The following is a 20,827-nucleotide window of genomic DNA, read 5'->3' on the forward strand; positions in this document are numbered from 1 at the left end:
ACGGTCCCTTCCAGATGGCGCTCCTGCCTTTTCACTATTTTTTTCCCCTCAATAAAGTTCCTCTGCATCCAATCCTTAGACGCCTCCACTTCCTTTCTTTTCCCAAGGCTCTTCCAACTTCACCCGCCACAAGCCAGGGCTCAACAGGCCACTCAGGTGGGTGGAAAAGGGGCTCCAGGACCTCTCTTAGGCAGGATGTCCCCAGCAACAACAACACAGCCCGTGACACAAGCCCTTCACTTGCCCAAACAAAGGGTTGGACACACTCATGCACTTCTACCAACACCTCTGACGCAACGTCCCCGTGGCATCACACACTTCGATTCATGGAAAAACTAAGGCTGGAAGAGGCCCTTAAGATCATTGCTTCCAACCGTTCACCTAACACTGCCCAGGCCACCACTAAACCCTGTCCCTAAGCGTCACATCTGCACAACCTTTAAATACCTCCCAGGATGGTGACTCAACCACTTCCCTGGGCAGCCTGTTCCAATGCTCGACAACCCTTTCGGTGGAAGAAACTTTTCATAATATCCAATCTAAACCTGTCCTGGAACAACTGGAGGCCATTTCCTTTCATCCTAGCATTTGTTACTTGCGAGAAGAAACCAACACCCACCTTGCTACAACCTCCTTTCAGGTCATTGTAGACAGCCATAAGGTTGCCCTCAGCCTCCTTTTCTCCACACTCAACAGCCCCAGTTCCCTCAGCGGCTCTTCACAGGACTTGTGCTCTAGACCCTTCACCAGCTTCATTGCCCTTCTCTGGATACGCTCCAGCACCTCAATGTTTTCTGGCACCGCGGCACCCAAAACCGAACACACTATTCGAGGTACGGCCTCACCATCACCAAGTACAGGCAGACAATCCCTGCCCTACACCTGCTGGCCACACTGTTCCTGCTACAAGCCAGGGTGCCACTGGCCGCCTTGGCCACCTGGGCACACTGCCAACTCATATTCAGACGGTCGTCATCCAACACCCCCACGTCCTTTTCCCACAGGCAGCTTTCCAGCCACTCTGCCCCAAGCCCAGAGCATTGCAGGGGGTTGGTGTGACCCAAGTGCAGGACCTGGCACTCAGCCTTGTCGAACCTCATACAATCGGCCTCGGCCCATCAGTCCAGCCTCTCTAGATCCCTCTGTAGAGCCTTCTAGCACATCAACACTCCCACCCAACTTAGTGTCAGCTGCAAACTTACTGGGGGTGCGCTTGATCCCCTCGCCCAGATCGTTGATAAACATATTGAACAGAACTGGCCCCAATACGCAGCCCTGGAGAACACCACTTGTGACCGGCCACCAACTCCGTTTGACTCCATTCACCACAACACTCTGGGCCCGGACAGCCAGACAGTTGTTTACCAAAAAAACACGATGCCAGTGCAAGCACTAAGCAGCCAGTTTCTCCAGGAGAATGATGGGGGAAACAGCATCAAAGGCTTTACTCAAGTCCAGGTCAGAAACATCCAAAGCCTCTCCTGTCCCAGAAGAAGATCCCAAGAGTCAAGCAGGACCTGCCCTTCCCAAACCCATGTTGACTGGTCCTGATCACCTGCTTGTCCTGTGCGTGCCAAGGGAAGGCACTCCAGATGATCTGCTCCATAACCTTCCCCTCCACCGAGGTCAGACTGACACACCTCTAGCTCCCACATCCTTCTTCCAGCCTTCCTTGTCGATGTGCATCGCACTGGTTAATCTCCAGTCAACTGGGACCTCCCCGGTTAGCCAGGAGTGCTGAGAAACTCTTGAAAGGAGCTTGGTGAGCACTTCTGCAGCTCCCTCAATACCCTTGGGTGGATCCCATTTGACCCCATTAGGCACTTTTCTGTGTCTCAGTGGCGTAGCGGATCACTAACCATGTCTCTTGGATTATGAGGGCTTCATATCGCTCCCTGTTGACCAACCCTTCCTCAGTGAGACTCTCTGCCCATCACAGCAAGAGAATTACAGCAAACAGAATCATTGAGTGCACAAGGAACCTATGCAGATCCTCTAGTTCAACCCAACCTACTCAAGTGGGGTCAGCGCAAGCAGGCTCTCCACGACCATTTCCAGTGACATTTTCACTATCTCCAAGGATGCAGACTCCAACGCATCTCTGCACAACCGCTTCCGCTGTTTGACCACCCTCACAGTAAAAAAGGCTTGCTATTCTTTCCTCAGGAAATGGCACGTCTTTTCAGGTTTCTCCATTCTCCCTTGCCCTGGCAGTGGACACCCATGACAAGAATCTCCTTTCCCTGTCTTCATGCCCTCCCATCCGCGATTTAGACACACTGATGAATTCTTCCCTCTGTGGCCTTGCCTCCTGGCTGAAAAACCTCCCAGCTCGCTCAGCTTCTCCTCACAGCAAGGATGCTCCAGTCCCTTCAGCATGTTCACTTCCCTGCACTCAACTCATTCCACTAAGTCCATGTCCTTCTTCCATGCGGGAGCCCTCAGCTGGACACAGGACTCCACACGAGGCCTCCCCAGCGCTGAGAAGAGAGCACGATCACCTCCCCCAGCCTGCTGGCAAAGCTCTTCCCAACACCACCCTGGGGACACTTGGCCTCTTTTGCCGCAAGGTTGCATTGGGGTCTTGTAGTCAACTTGTTCACCACCACCGGCAACAAAAAGTGGTGCACAACTGATCACTTGGGGGACGTCCCCAGGCCACCAGCTCCTCTTCCCTGCAGGGCCCACGGCGACCCATGCAGAGGGTCTCGGCACCACCATCCTCCCTGCTGCGGGGTCCCTGCACCACCTGGGCACGGGACCCCAAGCCACCATCCCTCTGCTCTGAGGGCACACAGCAAGCCCCCGCTCTGAGGTCACCATCCCCCTCACTGTCAGGTCCCTGAGGCACAAGATGGGGCACTGAGGACCAGGGGCACCAACCTGCCAGGACCCTGCTCTGCTCAGAAGATGGAGCTCTGTGCTGGCTTCACCTTGCCTGGACAGACACCAAGTGCCCACCAAGACGCTCTCGCACTCCCTCTCCTCAACTGCACAGGGGCAGAAAAAGAGCATGAAAGGCTCCTGGGTCGACATAAGCACAGCGAGATCACTCACCAGTTGCTGTCATGGGCAAAACTGACTTGACTCAGGCAAATTAATTGAACTTCCTATCAGTCAAAACCCAGGGTAGGAGAAGGAGAAAGAAATACAACTGTTAAAGAAGCAGCAGAAACAAGGGCCGATGACAGCACGCAACTCCCATCCCCTGCCCCCAGGGCCCCCGGGAGGGAAGAGGTAGAGAAATCGGGAGCAAACCCGACTCCATGAAGAAGGAAGGGTGGGGAAAGGTGCTTTTAAGATGCGGTTGTATTTCTCACTGCCCCACTTGGATTGGATTGGGAAATTAGTGGTGGTGGTGTTCAAATTACATTGATGTTCTTCCTCAACGGGGACGGTCTTTTGCCTGTGACCAAAACGGGTGACACATCCCTCTCTCTCCTTGTCTTGACCTCCAAGCCTTTTGTTTTTTCTCCTCTCCATCCCTCAGGGCAAAGGAGTGAGCAGGCCATTGCAAGGTGCTCAGTTGCCCCCTGGGCTTACAACATGACACACCTTCTCACAGACGCGACCCCTACTACCCTCTCCATAGCAAAAAACTTGCCACCAAAATCCAGTCTACACAGCTACAATATTACAAGACAGAGGGAACCCCAGATACCCACAGAGAACAACCAAGAGCAAAGCCAGGCCTACAGGCAGGCTTAGTGAGCTGGCATCAAGGCAGGGAGGGACCAAACGTGATGGAAGGGGCAGCCTCTCACACCCACAACACATCCAAAGCCCAGACCAGCCTGCAAGGCCTGAAAATGAATGGGGTCTCCTCTTCACAGCGCACCCGCAAACCACACCACGCGAGTGCCACGGGATGACGTCACTGATGACAACCCACCGCTCCTATGATTTGGCCACCTCTGCTAAACGCTCTGACACTCACCTTCCATGTAAATCGCCCCAAATACCTACTCTCCCTTAAAAGCTGCCGCCAGGGTCAGATGGACTGGTTGGCAACACAAGGACATCAAATAAGAGAACATAATGGGAAGGAAAACACACCCCACCTCATTACTGGCCAGGCTGTGGCACGCAAAAAAACCTGCTTACTGAAAAATGCCGTCATGCTCAAAGGCTGTCCCGCCCCTTGGGGACCAGCATAAAAGCCGGCCCAGCGCCTCTCTCCCTCACACACTTCTCCTGACGCCTTCTGCTCCGCACTCAACAAGGTCAGCCTGAACCCACTTCCCCTCCTTCTCCTCACCCACCTGCCCCGTCCCTCCCAGCACGCTCTGCCCCCAGCCTCAGCACCCGTGACGCCTCCCCACCGCCACGCTCCCCACACACCCACAACAGACCTCCCCACTCCCTCGCCCTCCCGCAGCAACGCCCCTTGCACCCCCACGCCCCTCCGCTTGCTCAACACCCTCTCTTCCAGGGACCCTCCACACCACACACATGGCCTGCAACGATCTCTGCCGCCCCTGCGGACCCACCCCGCTGGCTAACAGCTGCAACGAGCCCTGTGTCAGGCAGTGCGAGGACTCCCGTGTCGTCATCCAGCCTTCCACCGTGGTGGTCACCCTGCCAGGACCCATCCTCAGCTCCTTCCCCCAGAGCACCGCCGTCGGATCCTCCTCCTCGGCTGCCGTGGGCAGCGCCCTCAGCGCCCAGGGAGTGCCCGTCTCCTCCGGCGGCTTTGGCTTTGGCTACGGCTACGGCTTGGGAGGCCTGGGCTGCTTCGGTGGCAGAAGAGGCTGCTACCCCTGCTAAGGGCCCTCCCCACCACCCCTGACACCAGCCCCCCACACCGTGGAAGAAACGGCATGGATTAAGGACGCACCTCACGCTCTTTCTGGCACCTAGACCTGCCATCAGTGGCTCTTCCTCTCAAGGCACTATGCAAGGAAGCAGGGAAAGGGACAGCCCAGGCTTGCTGGAAATATGGCCCAGGTACCTCCTACTTACGTGCATCACCCCTTCTGCTATGGCCACTACTCTCCACTGCAAACACCTTCTCACAAGCCCAACGCCACCGGGGACCTTCACTGCGCTGTTCCCACTGCAGGGCAGGAAGACCTCGGTGCTCTGGCAAAACCTCCTGCACGCAAAGGGAGGTCTGCTGATGGTCGCTCTACTTGCACCTCAGAGACGGTCCCTTCCAGATGGCGCTCCTGCCTTTTCACTATTTTTTTCCCCTCAATAAAGTTCCTCTGCATCCAATCCTTAGACGCCTCCACTTCCTTTCTTTTCCCAAGGCTCTTCCAACTTCACCCGCCACAAGCCAGGGCTCAACAGGCCACTCAGGTGGGTGGAAAAGGGGCTCCAGGACCTCTCTTAGGCAGGATGTCCCCAGCAACAACAACACAGCCCGTGACACAAGCCCTTCACTTGCCCAAACAAAGGGTTGGACACACTCATGCACTTCTACCAACACCTCTGACGCAACGTCCCCGTGGCATCACACACTTCGATTCATGGAAAAACTAAGGCTGGAAGAGGCCCTTAAGATCATTGCTTCCAACCGTTCACCTAACACTGCCCAGGCCACCACTAAACCCTGTCCCTAAGCGTCACATCTGCACAACCTTTAAATACCTCCCAGGATGGTGACTCAACCACTTCCCTGGGCAGCCTGTTCCAATGCTCGACAACCCTTTCGGTGGAAGAAACTTTTCATAATATCCAATCTAAACCTGTCCTGGAACAACTGGAGGCCATTTCCTTTCATCCTAGCATTTGTTACTTGCGAGAAGAAACCAACACCCACCTTGCTACAACCTCCTTTCAGGTCATTGTAGACAGCCATAAGGTTGCCCTCAGCCTCCTTTTCTCCACACTCAACAGCCCCAGTTCCCTCAGCGGCTCTTCACAGGACTTGTGCTCTAGACCCTTCACCAGCTTCATTGCCCTTCTCTGGATACGCTCCAGCACCTCAATGTTTTCCGGCACCGCGGCACGCAAAACCGAACACACTATTCGAGGTACGGCCTCACCATCACCAAGTACAGGCAGACAATCCCTGCCCTACACCTGCTGGCCACACTGTTCCTGCTACAAGCCAGGATGCCACTGGCCGCCTTGGCCACCTGGGCACGCTGCCAACTCATATTCAGACGGTCGTCATCCAACACCCCCACGTCCTTTTCCCACAGGCAGCTTTCCAGCCACTCTGCCCCAAGCCCAGAGCATTGCAGGGGGTTGGTGTGACCCAAGTGCAGGACCTGGCACTCAGCCTTGTCGAACCTCATACAATCGGCCTCGGCCCATCAGTCCAGCCTCTCTAGATCCCTCTGTAGAGCCTTCTAGCACATCAACACTCCCACCCAACTTGGTGTCAGCTGCAAACTTACTGGGGGTGCGCTTGATCCCCTCGCCCAGATCGTTGATAAACATATTGAACAGAACTGGCCCCAATACGCAGCCCTGGAGAACACCACTTGTGACCGGCCACCAACTCCGTTTGACTCCATTCACCACAACACTCTGGGCCCGGACAGCCAGACAGTTGTTTACCAAAAAACCACGATGCCAGTGCAAGCACTAAGCAGCCAGTTTCTCCAGGAGAATGATGGGGGAAACAGCATCAAAGGCTTTACTCAAGTCCAGGTCAGAAACATCCAAAGCCTCTCCTGTCCCAGAAGAAGATCCCAAGAGTCAAGCAGGACCTGCCCTTCCCAAACCCATGTTGACTGGTCCTGATCACCTGCTTGTCCTGTGCGTGCCAAGGGAAGGCACTCCAGATGATCTGCTCCATAACCTTCCCCTCCACCGAGGTCAGACTGACACACCTCTAGCTCCCACATCCTTCTTCCAGCCTTCCTTGTCGATGTGCATCGCACTGGTTAATCTCCAGTCAACTGGGACCTCCCCGGTTAGCCAGGAGTGCTGAGAAACTCTTGAAAGGAGCTTGGTGAGCACTTCTGCAGCTCCCTCAATACCCTTGGGTGGATCCCATTTGACCCCATTAGGCACTTTTCTGTGTCTCAGTGGCGTAGCGGATCACTAACCATGTCTCTTGGATTATGAGGGCTTCATATCGCTCCCTGTTGACCAACCCTTCCTCAGTGAGACTCTCTGCCCATCACAGCAAGAGAATTACAGCAAACAGAATCATTGAGTGCACAAGGAACCTATGCAGATCCTCTAGTTCAACCCAACCTACTCAAGTGGGGTCAGCGCAAGCAGGCTCTCCACGACCATTTCCAGTGACATTTTCACTATCTCCAAGGATGCAGACTCCAACGCATCTCTGCACAACCGCTTCCGCTGTTTGACCACCCTCACAGTAAAAAAGGCTTGCTATTCTTTCCTCAGGAAATGGCACGTCTTTTCAGGTTTCTCCATTCTCCCTTGCCCTGGCAGTGGACACCCATGACAAGAATCTCCTTTCCCTGTCTTCATGCCCTCCCATCCGCGATTTAGACACACTGATGAATTCTTCCCTCTGTGGCCTTGCCTCCTGGCTGAAAAACCTCCCAGCTCGCTCAGCTTCTCCTCACAGCAAGGATGCTCCAGTCCCTTCAGCATGTTCACTTCCCTGCACTCAACTCATTCCACTAAGTCCATGTCCTTCTTCCATGCGGGAGCCCTCAGCTGGACACAGGACTCCACACGAGGCCTCCCCAGCGCTGAGAAGAGAGCACGATCACCTCCCCCAGCCTGCTGGCAAAGCTCTTCCCAACACCACCCTGGGGACACTTGGCCTCTTTTGCCGCAAGGTTGCATTGGGGTCTTGTAGTCAACTTGTTCACCACCACCGGCAACAAAAAGTGGTGCACAACTGATCACTTGGGGGACGTCCCCAGGCCACCAGCTCCTCTTCCCTGCAGGGCCCACGGCGACCCATGCAGAGGGTCTCGGCACCACCATCCTCCCTGCTGCGGGGTCCCTGCACCACCTGGGCACGGGACCCCAAGCCACCATCCCTCTGCTCTGAGGGCACACAGCAAGCCCCCGCTCTGAGGTCACCATCCCCCTCACTGTCAGGTCCCTGAGGCACAAGATGGGGCACTGAGGACCAGGGGCACCAACCTGCCAGGACCCTGCTCTGCTCAGAAGATGGAGCTCTGTGCTGGCTTCACCTTGCCTGGACAGACACCAAGTGCCCACCAAGACGCTCTCGCACTCCCTCTCCTCAACTGCACAGGGGCAGAAAAAGAGCATGAAAGGCTCCTGGGTCGACATAAGCACAGCGAGATCACTCACCAGTTGCTGTCATGGGCAAAACTGACTTGACTCAGGCAAATTAATTGAACTTCCTATCAGTCAAAACCCAGGGTAGGAGAAGGAGAAAGAAATACAACTGTTAAAGAAGCAGCAGAAACAAGGGCCGATGACAGCACGCAACTCCCATCCCCTGCCCCCAGGGCCCCCGGGAGGGAAGAGGTAGAGAAATCGGGAGCAAACCCGACTCCATGAAGAAGGAAGGGTGGGGAAAGGTGCTTTTAAGATGCGGTTGTATTTCTCACTGCCCCACTTGGATTGGATTGGGAAATTAGTGGTGGTGGTGTTCAAATTACATTGATGTTCTTCCTCAACGGGGACGGTCTTTTGCCTGTGACCAAAACGGGTGACACATCCCTCTCTCTCCTTGTCTTGACCTCCAAGCCTTTTGTTTTTTCTCCTCTCCATCCCTCAGGGCAAAGGAGTGAGCAGGCCATTGCAAGGTGCTCAGTTGCCCCCTGGGCTTACAACATGACACACCTTCTCACAGACGCGACCCCTACTACCCTCTCCATAGCAAAAAACTTGCCACCAAAATCCAGTCTACACAGCTACAATATTACAAGACAGAGGGAACCCCAGATACCCACAGAGAACAACCAAGAGCAAAGCCAGGCCTACAGGCAGGCTTAGTGAGCTGGCATCAAGGCAGGGAGGGACCAAACGTGATGGAAGGGGCAGCCTCTCACACCCACAACACATCCAAAGCCCAGACCAGCCTGCAAGGCCTGAAAATGAATGGGGTCTCCTCTTCACAGCGCACCCGCAAACCACACCACGCGAGTGCCACGGGATGACGTCACTGATGACAACCCACCGCTCCTATGATTTGGCCACCTCTGCTAAACGCTCTGACACTCACCTTCCATGTAAATCGCCCCAAATACCTACTCTCCCTTAAAAGCTGCCGCCAGGGTCAGATGGACTGGTTGGCAACACAAGGACATCAAATAAGAGAACATAATGGGAAGGAAAACACACCCCACCTCATTACTGGCCAGGCTGTGGCACGCAAAAAAACCTGCTTACTGAAAAATGCCGTCATGCTCAAAGGCTGTCCCGCCCCTTGGGGACCAGCATAAAAGCCGGCCCAGCGCCTCTCTCCCTCACACACTTCTCCTGACGCCTTCTGCTCCGCACTCAACAAGGTCAGCCTGAACCCACTTCCCCTCCTTCTCCTCACCCACCTGCCCCGTCCCTCCCAGCACGCTCTGCCCCCAGCCTCAGCACCCGTGACGCCTCCCCACCGCCACGCTCCCCACACACCCACAACAGACCTCCCCACTCCCTCGCCCTCCCGCAGCAACGCCCCTTGCACCCCCACGCCCCTCCGCTTGCTCAACACCCTCTCTTCCAGGGACCCTCCACACCACACACATGGCCTGCAACGATCTCTGCCGCCCCTGCGGACCCACCCCGCTGGCTAACAGCTGCAACGAGCCCTGTGTCAGGCAGTGCGAGGACTCCCGTGTCGTCATCCAGCCTTCCACCGTGGTGGTCACCCTGCCAGGACCCATCCTCAGCTCCTTCCCCCAGAGCACCGCCGTCGGATCCTCCTCCTCGGCTGCCGTGGGCAGCGCCCTCAGCGCCCAGGGAGTGCCCGTCTCCTCCGGCGGCTTTGGCTTTGGCTACGGCTACGGCTTGGGAGGCCTGGGCTGCTTCGGTGGCAGAAGAGGCTGCTACCCCTGCTAAGGGCCCTCCCCACCACCCCTGACACCAGCCCCCCACACCGTGGAAGAAACGGCATGGATTAAGGACGCACCTCACGCTCTTTCTGGCACCTAGACCTGCCATCAGTGGCTCTTCCTCTCAAGGCACTATGCAAGGAAGCAGGGAAAGGGACAGCCCAGGCTTGCTGGAAATATGGCCCAGGTACCTCCTACTTACGTGCATCACCCCTTCTGCTATGGCCACTACTCTCCACTGCAAACACCTTCTCACAAGCCCAACGCCACCGGGGACCTTCACTGCGCTGTTCCCACTGCAGGGCAGGAAGACCTCGGTGCTCTGGCAAAACCTCCTGCACGCAAAGGGAGGTCTGCTGATGGTCGCTCTACTTGCACCTCAGAGACGGTCCCTTCCAGATGGCGCTCCTGCCTTTTCACTATTTTTTTTCCCCTCAATAAAGTTCCTCTGCATCCAATCCTTAGACGCCTCCACTTCCTTTCTTTTCCCAAGGCTCTTCCAACTTCACCCGCCACAAGCCAGGGCTCAACAGGCCACTCAGGTGGGTGGAAAAGGGGCTCCAGGACCTCTCTTAGGCAGGATGTCCCCAGCAACAACAACACAGCCCGTGACACAAGCCCTTCACTTGCCCAAACAAAGGGTTGGACACACTCATGCACTTCTACCAACACCTCTGACGCAACGTCCCCGTGGCATCACACACTTCGATTCATGGAAAAACTAAGGCTGGAAGAGGCCCTTAAGATCATTGCTTCCAACCGTTCACCTAACACTGCCCAGGCCACCACTAAACCCTGTCCCTAAGCGTCACATCTGCACAACCTTTAAATACCTCCCAGGATGGTGACTCAACCACTTCCCTGGGCAGCCTGTTCCAATGCTCGACAACCCTTTCGGTGGAAGAAACTTTTCATAATATCCAATCTAAACCTGTCCTGGAACAACTGGAGGCCATTTCCTTTCATCCTAGCATTTGTTACTTGCGAGAAGAAACCAACACCCACCTTGCTACAACCTCCTTTCAGGTCATTGTAGACAGCCATAAGGTTGCCCTCAGCCTCCTTTTCTCCACACTCAACAGCCCCAGTTCCCTCAGCGGCTCTTCACAGGACTTGTGCTCTAGACCCTTCACCAGCTTCATTGCCCTTCTCTGGATACGCTCCAGCACCTCAATGTTTTCCGGCACCGCGGCACGCAAAACCGAACACACTATTCGAGGTACGGCCTCACCATCACCAAGTACAGGCAGACAATCCCTGCCCTACACCTGCTGGCCACACTGTTCCTGCTACAAGCCAGGATGCCACTGGCCGCCTTGGCCACCTGGGCACGCTGCCAACTCATATTCAGACGGTCGTCATCCAACACCCCCACGTCCTTTTCCCACAGGCAGCTTTCCAGCCACTCTGCCCCAAGCCCAGAGCATTGCAGGGGGTTGGTGTGACCCAAGTGCAGGACCTGGCACTCAGCCTTGTCGAACCTCATACAATCGGCCTCGGCCCATCAGTCCAGCCTCTCTAGATCCCTCTGTAGAGCCTTCTAGCACATCAACACTCCCACCCAACTTGGTGTCAGCTGCAAACTTACTGGGGGTGCGCTTGATCCCCTCGCCCAGATCGTTGATAAACATATTGAACAGAACTGGCCCCAATACGCAGCCCTGGAGAACACCACTTGTGACCGGCCACCAACTCCGTTTGACTCCATTCACCACAACACTCTGGGCCCGGACAGCCAGACAGTTGTTTACCAAAAAACCACGATGCCAGTGCAAGCACTAAGCAGCCAGTTTCTCCAGGAGAATGATGGGGGAAACAGCATCAAAGGCTTTACTCAAGTCCAGGTCAGAAACATCCAAAGCCTCTCCTGTCCCAGAAGAAGATCCCAAGAGTCAAGCAGGACCTGCCCTTCCCAAACCCATGTTGACTGGTCCTGATCACCTGCTTGTCCTGTGCGTGCCAAGGGAAGGCACTCCAGATGATCTGCTCCATAACCTTCCCCTCCACCGAGGTCAGACTGACACACCTCTAGCTCCCACATCCTTCTTCCAGCCTTCCTTGTCGATGTGCATCGCACTGGTTAATCTCCAGTCAACTGGGACCTCCCCGGTTAGCCAGGAGTGCTGAGAAACTCTTGAAAGGAGCTTGGTGAGCACTTCTGCAGCTCCCTCAATACCCTTGGGTGGATCCCATTTGACCCCATTAGGCACTTTTCTGTGTCTCAGTGGCGTAGCGGATCACTAACCATGTCTCTTGGATTATGAGGGCTTCATATCGCTCCCTGTTGACCAACCCTTCCTCAGTGAGACTCTCTGCCCATCACAGCAAGAGAATTACAGCAAACAGAATCATTGAGTGCACAAGGAACCTCTGCAGATCCTCTAGTTCAACCCAACCTACTCAAGTGGGGTCAGCGCAAGCAGGCTCTCCACGACCATTTCCAGTGACATTTTCACTATCTCCAAGGATGCAGACTCCAACGCATCTCTGCACAACCGCTTCCGCTGTTTGACCACCCTCACAGTAAAAAAGGCTTGCTATTCTTTCCTCAGGAAATGGCACGTCTTTTCAGGTTTCTCCATTCTCCCTTGCCCTGGCAGTGGACACCCATGACAAGAATCTCCTTTCCCTGTCTTCATGCCCTCCCATCCGCGATTTAGACACACTGATGAATTCTTCCCTCTGTGGCCTTGCCTCCTGGCTGAAAAACCTCCCAGCTCGCTCAGCTTCTCCTCACAGCAAGGATGCTCCAGTCCCTTCAGCATGTTCACTTCCCTGCACTCAACTCATTCCACTAAGTCCATGTCCTTCTTCCATGCGGGAGCCCTCAGCTGGACACAGGACTCCACACGAGGCCTCCCCAGCGCTGAGAAGAGAGCACGATCACCTCCCCCAGCCTGCTGGCAAAGCTCTTCCCAACACCACCCTGGGGACACTTGGCCTCTTTTGCCGCAAGGTTGCATTGGGGTCTTGTAGTCAACTTGTTCACCACCACCGGCAACAAAAAGTGGTGCACAACTGATCACTTGGGGGACGTCCCCAGGCCACCAGCTCCTCTTCCCTGCAGGGCCCACGGCGACCCATGCAGAGGGTCTCGGCACCACCATCCTCCCTGCTGCGGGGTCCCTGCACCACCTGGGCACGGGACCCCAAGCCACCATCCCTCTGCTCTGAGGGCACACAGCAAGCCCCCGCTCTGAGGTCACCATCCCCCTCACTGTCAGGTCCCTGAGGCACAGCATGGGGCACTGAGGACCAGGGGCACCAACCTGCCAGGACCCTGCTCTGCTCAGAAGATGGAGCTCTGTGCTGGCTTCACCTTGCCTGGACAGACACCAAGTGCCCACCAAGACGCTCTCGCACTCCCTCTCCTCAACTGCACAGGGGCAGAAAAAGAGCATGAAAGGCTCCTGGGTCGACATAAGCACAGCGAGATCACTCACCAGTTGCTGTCATGGGCAAAACTGACTTGACTCAGGCAAATTAATTGAACTTCCTATCAGGCAAAACCCAGGGTAGGAGAAGGAGAAAGAAATACAACTGTTAAAGAAGCAGCAGAAACAAGGGCCGATGACAGCACGCAACTCCCATCCCCTGCCCCCAGGGCCCCCGGGAGGGAAGAGGTAGAGAAATCGGGAGCAAACCCGACTCCATGAAGAAGGAAGGGTGGGGAAAGGTGCTTTTAAGATGCGGTTGTATTTCTCACTGCCCCACTTGGATTGGATTGGGAAATTAGTGGTGGTGGTGTTCAAATTACATTGATGTTCTTCCTCAACGGGGACGGTCTTTTGCCTGTGACCAAAACGGGTGACACATCCCTCTCTCTCCTTGTCTTGACCTCCAAGCCTTTTGTTTTTTCTCCTCTCCATCCCTCAGGGCAAAGGAGTGAGCAGGCCATTGCAAGGTGCTCAGTTGCCCCCTGGGCTTACAACATGACACACCTTCTCACAGACGCGACCCCTACTACCCTCTCCATAGCAAAAAACTTGCCACCAAAATCCAGTCTACACAGCTACAATATTACAAGACAGAGGGAACCCCAGATACCCACAGAGAATAACCAAGAGCAAAGCCAGGCCTACAGGCAGGCTTAGTGAGCTGGCATCAAGGCAGGGAGGGACCAAACGTGATGGAAGGGGCAGCCTCTCACACCCACAACACATCCAAAGCCCAGACCAGCCTGCAAGGCCTGAAAATGAATGGGGTCTCCTCTTCACAGCGCACCCGCAAACCACACCACGCGAGTGCCACGGGATGACGTCACTGATGACAACCCACCGCTCCTATGATTTGGCCACCTCTGCTAAACGCTCTGACACTCACCTTCCATGTAAATCGCCCCAAATACCTACTCTCCCTTAAAAGCTGCCGCCAGGGTCAGATGGACTGGTTGGCAACACAAGGACATCAAATAAGAGAACATAATGGGAAGGAAAACACACCCCACCTCATTACTGGCCAGGCTGTGGCACGCAAAAAAAACTGCTTACTGAAAAATGCCGTCATGCGCAAAGGCTGTCCCGCCCCTTGGGGACCAGCATAAAAGCCGGCCCAGCGCCTCTCTCCCTCACACACTTCTCCTGACGCCTTCTGCTCCGCACTCAACAAGGTCAGCCTGAACCCACTTCCCCTCCTTCTCCTCACCCACCTGCCCCGTCCCTCCCAGCACGCTCTGCCCCCAGCCTCAGCACCCGTGACGCCTCCCCACCGCCACGCTCCCCACACACCCACAACAGACCTCCCCACTCCCTCGCCCTCCCGCAGCAACGCCCCTTGCACCCCCACGCCCCTCCGCTTGCTCAACACCCTCTCTTCCAGGGACCCTCCACACCACACACATGGCCTGCAACGATCTCTGCCGCCCCTGCGGACCCACCCCGCTGGCTAACAGCTGCAACGAGCCCTGTGTCAGGCAGTGCGAGGACTCCCGTGTCGTCATCCAGCCTTCCACCGTGGTGGTCACCCTGCCAGGACCCATCCTCAGCTCCTTCCCCCAGAGCACCGCCGTCGGATCCTCCTCCTCGGCTGCCGTGGGCAGCGCCCTCAGCGCCCAGGGAGTGCCCGTCTCCTCCGGCGGCTTTGGCTTTGGCTACGGCTACGGCTTGGGAGGCCTGGGCTGCTTCGGTGGCAGAAGAGGCTGCTACCCCTGCTAAGGGCCCTCCCCACCACCCCTGACACCAGCCCCCCACACCGTGGAAGAAACGGCATGGATTAAGGACGCACCTCACGCTCTTTCTGGCACCTAGACCTGCCATCAGTGGCTCTTCCTCTCAAGGCACTATGCAAGGAAGCAGGGAAAGGGACAGCCCAGGCTTGCTGGAAATATGGCCCAGGTACCTCCTACTTACGTGCATCACCCCTTCTGCTATGGCCACTACTCTCCACTGCAAACACCTTCTCACAAGCCCAACGCCACCGGGGACCTTCACTGCGCTGTTCCCACTGCAGGGCAGGAAGACCTCGGTGCTCTGGCAAAACCTCCTGCACGCAAAGGGAGGTCTGCTGATGGTCGCTCTACTTGCACCTCAGAGACGGTCCCTTCCAGATGGCGCTCCTGCCTTTTCACTATTTTTTTTCCCCTCAATAAAGTTCCTCTGCATCCAATCCTTAGACGCCTCCACTTCCTTTCTTTTCCCAAGGCTCTTCCAACTTCACCCGCCACAAGCCAGGGCTCAACAGGCCACTCAGGTGGGTGGAAAAGGGGCTCCAGGACCTCTCTTAGGCAGGATGTCCCCAGCAACAACAACACAGCCCGTGACACAAGCCCTTCACTTGCCCAAACAAAGGGTTGGACACACTCATGCACTTCTACCAACACCTCTGACGCAACGTCCCCGTGGCATCACACACTTCGATTCATGGAAAAACTAAGGCTGGAAGAGGCCCTTAAGATCATTGCTTCCAACCGTTCACCTAACACTGCCCAGGCCACCACTAAACCCTGTCCCTAAGCGTCACATCTGCACAACCTTTAAATACCTCCCAGGATGGTGACTCAACCACTTCCCTGGGCAGCCTGTTCCAATGCTCGACAACCCTTTCGGTGGAAGAAACTTTTCATAATATCCAATCTAAACCTGTCCTGGAACAACTGGAGGCCATTTCCTTTCATCCTAGCATTTGTTACTTGCGAGAAGAAACCAACACCCACCTTGCTACAACCTCCTTTCAGGTCATTGTAGACAGCCATAAGGTTGCCCTCAGCCTCCTTTTCTCCACACTCAACAGCCCCAGTTCCCTCAGCGGCTCTTCACAGGACTTGTGCTCTAGACCCTTCACCAGCTTCATTGCCCTTCTCTGGATACGCTCCAGCACCTCAATGTTTTCCGGCACCGCGGCACGCAAAACCGAACACACTATTCGAGGTACGGCCTCACCATCACCAAGTACAGGCAGACAATCCCTGCCCTACACCTGCTGGCCACACTGTTCCTGCTACAAGCCAGGATGCCACTGGCCGCCTTGGCCACCTGGGCACGCTGCCAACTCATATTCAGACGGTCGTCATCCAACACCCCCACGTCCTTTTCCCACAGGCAGCTTTCCAGCCACTCTGCCCCAAGCCCAGAGCATTGCAGGGGGTTGGTGTGACCCAAGTGCAGGACCTGGCACTCAGCCTTGTCGAACCTCATACAATCGGCCTCGGCCCATCAGTCCAGCCTCTCTAGATCCCTCTGTAGAGCCTTCTAGCACATCAACACTCCCACCCAACTTGGTGTCAGCTGCAAACTTACTGGGGGTGCGCTTGATCCCCTCGCCCAGATCGTTGATAAACATATTGAACAGAACTGGCCCCAATACGCAGCCCTGGAGAACACCACTTGTGACCGGCCACCAACTCCGTTTGACTCCATTCACCACAACACTCTGGGCCCGGACAGCCAGACAGTTGTTTACCAAAAAAACACGATGCCAGTGCAAGCACTAAGCAGCCAGTTTCTCCAGGAGAATGATGGGGGAAACAGCATCAAAGGCTTTACTCAAGTCCAGGTCAGAAACATCCAAAGCCTCTCCTGTCCCAGAAGAAGATCCCAAGAGTCAAGCAGGACCTGCCCTTCCCAAACCCATGTTGACTGGTCCTGATCACCTGCTTGTCCTGTGCGTGCCAAGGGAAGGCACTCCAGATGATCTGCTCCATAACCTTCCCCTCCACCGAGGTCAGACTGACACACCTCTAGCTCCCACATCCTTCTTCCAGCCTTCCTTGTCGATGTGCATCGCACTGGTTAATCTCCAGTCAACTGGGACCTCCCCGGTTAGCCAGGAGTGCTGAGAAACTCTTGAAAGGAGCTTGGTGAGCACTTCTGCAGCTCCCTCAATACCCTTGGGTGGATCCCATTTGACCCCATTAGGCACTTTTCTGTGTCTCAGTGGCGTAGCGGATCACTAACCACGTCTCTTGGATTATGAGGGCTTCATATCGCTCCCTGTTGACCAACCCTTCCTCAGTGAGACTCTCTGCCCATCACAGCAAGAGAATTACAGCAAACAGAATCATTGAGTGCACAAGGAACCTCTGCAGATCCTCTAGTTCAACCCAACCTACTCAAGTGGGGTCAGCGCGAGCAGGCTCTCCACGACCATTTCCAGTGACATTTTCACTATCTCCAAGGATGCAGACTCCAACGCATCTCTGCACAACCGCTTCCGCTGTTTGACCACCCTCACAGTAAAAAAGGCTTGCTATTCTTTCCTCAGGAAATGGCACGTCTTTTCAGGTTTCTCCATTCTCCCTTGCCCTGGCAGTGGACACCCATGACAAGAATCTCCTTTCCCTGTCTTCATGCCCTCCCATCCGCGATTTAGACACACTGATGAATTCTTCCCTCTGTGGCCTTGCCTCCTGGCTGAAAAACCTCCCAGCTCGCTCAGCTTCTCCTCACAGCAAGGATGCTCCAGTCCCTTCAGCATGTTCACTTCCCTGCACTCGACTCATTCCACTAAGTCCATGTCCTTCTTCCATGCGGGAGCCCTCAGCTGGACACAGGACTCCACACGAGGCCTCCCCAGCGCTGAGAAGAGAGCACGATCACCTCCCCCAGCCTGCTGGCAAAGCTCTTCCCAACACCACCCTGGGGACACTTGGCCTCTTTTGCCGCAAGGTTGCATTGGGGTCTTGTAGTCAACTTGTTCTCCACCACCGGCAACAAAAAGTGGTGCACAACTGATCACTTGGGGGACGTCCCCAGGCCACCAGCTCCTCTTCCCTGCAGGGCCCACGGCGACCCATGCAGAGGGTCTCGGCACCACCATCCTCCCTTCTGTGGGGTCCCTGCACCACCTGGGCACGGGACCCCAAGCCACCATCCCTCTGCTCTGAGGGCACACAGCAAGCCCCCGCTCTGAGGTCACCATCCCCCTCACTGTCGGGTCCCTGAGGCACAGCATGGGGCACTGAGGACCAGGGGCACCAACCTGCCAGGACCCTGCTCTGCTCAGAAGATGGGGCTCTGTGCTGGCTTCACCTTGCCTGGACAGACACCAAGTGCCCACCAAGACGCTCTCGCACTCCCTCTCCTCAACTGCACAGGGGCAGAAAAAGAGCATGAAAGGATCCTGGGTCGACATAAGCACAGCGAGATCACTCACCAGTTGCTGTCATGGGCAAAACTGACTTGACTCAGGCAAATTAATTGAACTTCCTATCAGTCAAAACCCAGGGTAGGAGAAGGAGAAATAAATACAACTATTAAAGAAGCAGCAGAAACAACGGCCGATGACAGCACGCAACTCCCATCCCCTGCCCCCAGGGCCCCCGGGAGGGAAGAGGTAGAGAAATCGGGAGCAAACCCGACTCCATGAAGAAGGAAGGGTGGGGAAAGGTGCTTTTAAGATGCGGTTGTATTTCTCACTGCCCCACTTGGATTGGATTGGGAAATTAGTGGTGGTGGTGTTCAAATTACATTGATGTTCTTCCTCAACGGGGACGGTCTTTTGCCTGTGACCAAAACGGGTGACACATCCCTCTCTCTCCTTGTCTTGACCTCCAAGCCTTTTGTTTTTTCTCCTCTCCATCCCTCAGGGCAAAGGAGTGAGCAGGCCGTTGCAAGGTGCTCAGTTGCCCCCTGGGCTTACAACATGACACACCTTCTCACAGACGCGACCCCTACTACCCTCTCCATAGCAAAAAACTTGCCACCAAAATCCAGTCTACACAGCTACAATATTACAAGACAGAGGGAACCCCAGATACCCACAGAGAACAACCAAGAGCAAAGCCAGGCCTACAGGCAGGCTTAGTGAGCTGGCATCAAGGCAGGGAGGGACCAAACGTGATGGAAGGGGCAGCCTCTCACACCCACAACACATCCAAAGCCCAGACCAGCCTGCAAGGCCTGAAAATGAATGGGGTCTCCTCTTCACAGCGCACCCGCAAACCACACCACGCGAGTGCCACGGGATGACGTCACTGATGACAACCCACCGCTCCTATGATTTGGCCACCTCTGCTAAACGCTCTGACACTCACCTTCCATGTAAATCGCCCCAAATACCTACTCTCCCTTAAAAGCTGCCGCCAGGGTCAGATGGACTGGTTGGCAACACAAGGACATCAAATAAGAGAACATAATGGGAAGGAAAACACACCCCACCTCATTACTGGCCAGGCTGTGGCACGCAAAAAAAACTGCTTACTGAAAAATGCCGTCATGCGCAAAGGCTGTCCCGCCCCTTGGGGACCAGCATAAAAGCCGGCCCAGCGCCTCTCTCCCTCACACACTTCTCCTGACGCCTTCTGCTCCGCACTCAACAAGGTCAGCCTGAACCCACTTCCCCTCCTTCTCCTCACCCACCTGCCCCGTCCCTCCCAGCACGCTCTGCCCCCAGCCTCAGCACCCGTGACGCCTCCCCACCGCCACGCTCCCCACACACCCACAACAGGCCTCCCCACTCCCTCGCCCTCCCGCAGCAACGCCCCTTGCACCCCCACGCCCCTCCGCTTGCTCAACACCCTCTCTTCCAGGGACCCTCCACACCACACACATGGCCTGCAACGATCTCTGCCGCCCCTGCGGACCCACCCCGCTGGCTAACAGCTGCAACGAGCCCTGTGTCAGGCAGTGCGAGGACTCCCGTGTCGTCATCCAGCCTTCCACCGTGGTGGTCACCCTGCCAGGACCCATCCTCAGCTCCTTCCCCCAGAGCACCGCCGTCGGATCCTCCTCCTCGGCTGCCGTGGGCAGCGCCCTCAGCGCCCAGGGAGTGCCCGTCTCCTCCGGCGGCTTTGGCTTTGGCTACGGCTACGGCTACGGCTTGGGAGGCCTGGGCTGCTTCGGTGGCAGAGGAGGCTGCTACCCCTGCTAAGGGCCCTCCCCACCACCCCTGACACCAGCCCCCCACACCGTGGAAGAAACGGCATGGATTAAGGACGCACCTCACGCTCTTTCTGGCACCTAGACCTGCCATCAGTGGCTCTTCCTCTCAAGGCACTATGCAAGGAAGCAGGGAAAGGGACAGCCCAGGCTTGCTGGAAATATGGCCCAGGTACCTCCTACTTACGTGCATCACCCCTTCTGCTATGGCCACTACTCTCCACTGCAAACACCTTCTCACAAGCCCAACGCCACCGGGGACCTTCACTGCGCTGTTCCCACTGCAGGGCAGGAAGACCTCGGTGCTCTGGCAAAACCTCCTGCACGCAAAGGGAGGTCTGCTGATGGTCGCTCTACTTGCACCTCAGAGACGGTCCCTTCCAGATGGCGCTCCTGCCTTTTCACTATTTTTTTTCCCCTCAATAAAGTTCCTCTGCATCCAATCCTTAGACGCCTCCACTTCCTTTCTTTTCCCAAGGCTCTTCCAACTTCACCCGCCACAAGCCAGGGCTCAACAGGCCACTCAGGTGGGTGGAAAAGGGGCTCCAGGACCTCTCTTAGGCAGGATGTCCCCAGCAACAACAACACAGCCCGTGACACAAGCCCTTC

The 20,827-nt window shown here is 55.9% G+C and overlaps 1 protein-coding gene across 1 annotated transcript; it reads left to right on the forward strand.

The window, feature by feature from the left end:
- Positions 1-787: 787 nt before the first annotated feature.
- Positions 788-20,210, forward strand: LOC141940038 (feather keratin-like). The gene is made up of 2 exons (XM_074860845.1): positions 788-833; positions 19,870-20,210. Exons 1-2 carry the CDS (start codon positions 788-790, stop codon positions 20,208-20,210), a joined length of 387 nt encoding a protein of 128 aa, XP_074716946.1.
- The last annotated feature ends 617 nt before the right edge of the window (positions 20,211-20,827 follow it).

This window comes from Strix uralensis, chromosome 1 (assembly GCF_047716275.1).
Source record: "Strix uralensis isolate ZFMK-TIS-50842 chromosome 1, bStrUra1, whole genome shotgun sequence".
Lineage (NCBI taxonomy): Eukaryota > Metazoa > Chordata > Aves > Strigiformes > Strigidae > Strix > Strix uralensis.

What these genes read in the sequence shown, in the direction of transcription:
- LOC141940038 (XM_074860845.1), top strand. Translation starts at nt 788, where the DNA reads ATGTTTTCTGGCACCGCGGCACCCAAAACCGAACACACTATTCGAG. An exon ending in AACCGAACACACTATTCGAG is followed by an intron (nt 834 to 19,869) that starts GTACGGCCTCAC and finishes CCTCTCTTCCAG; the next exon opens with GGACCCTCCACACCACACAC.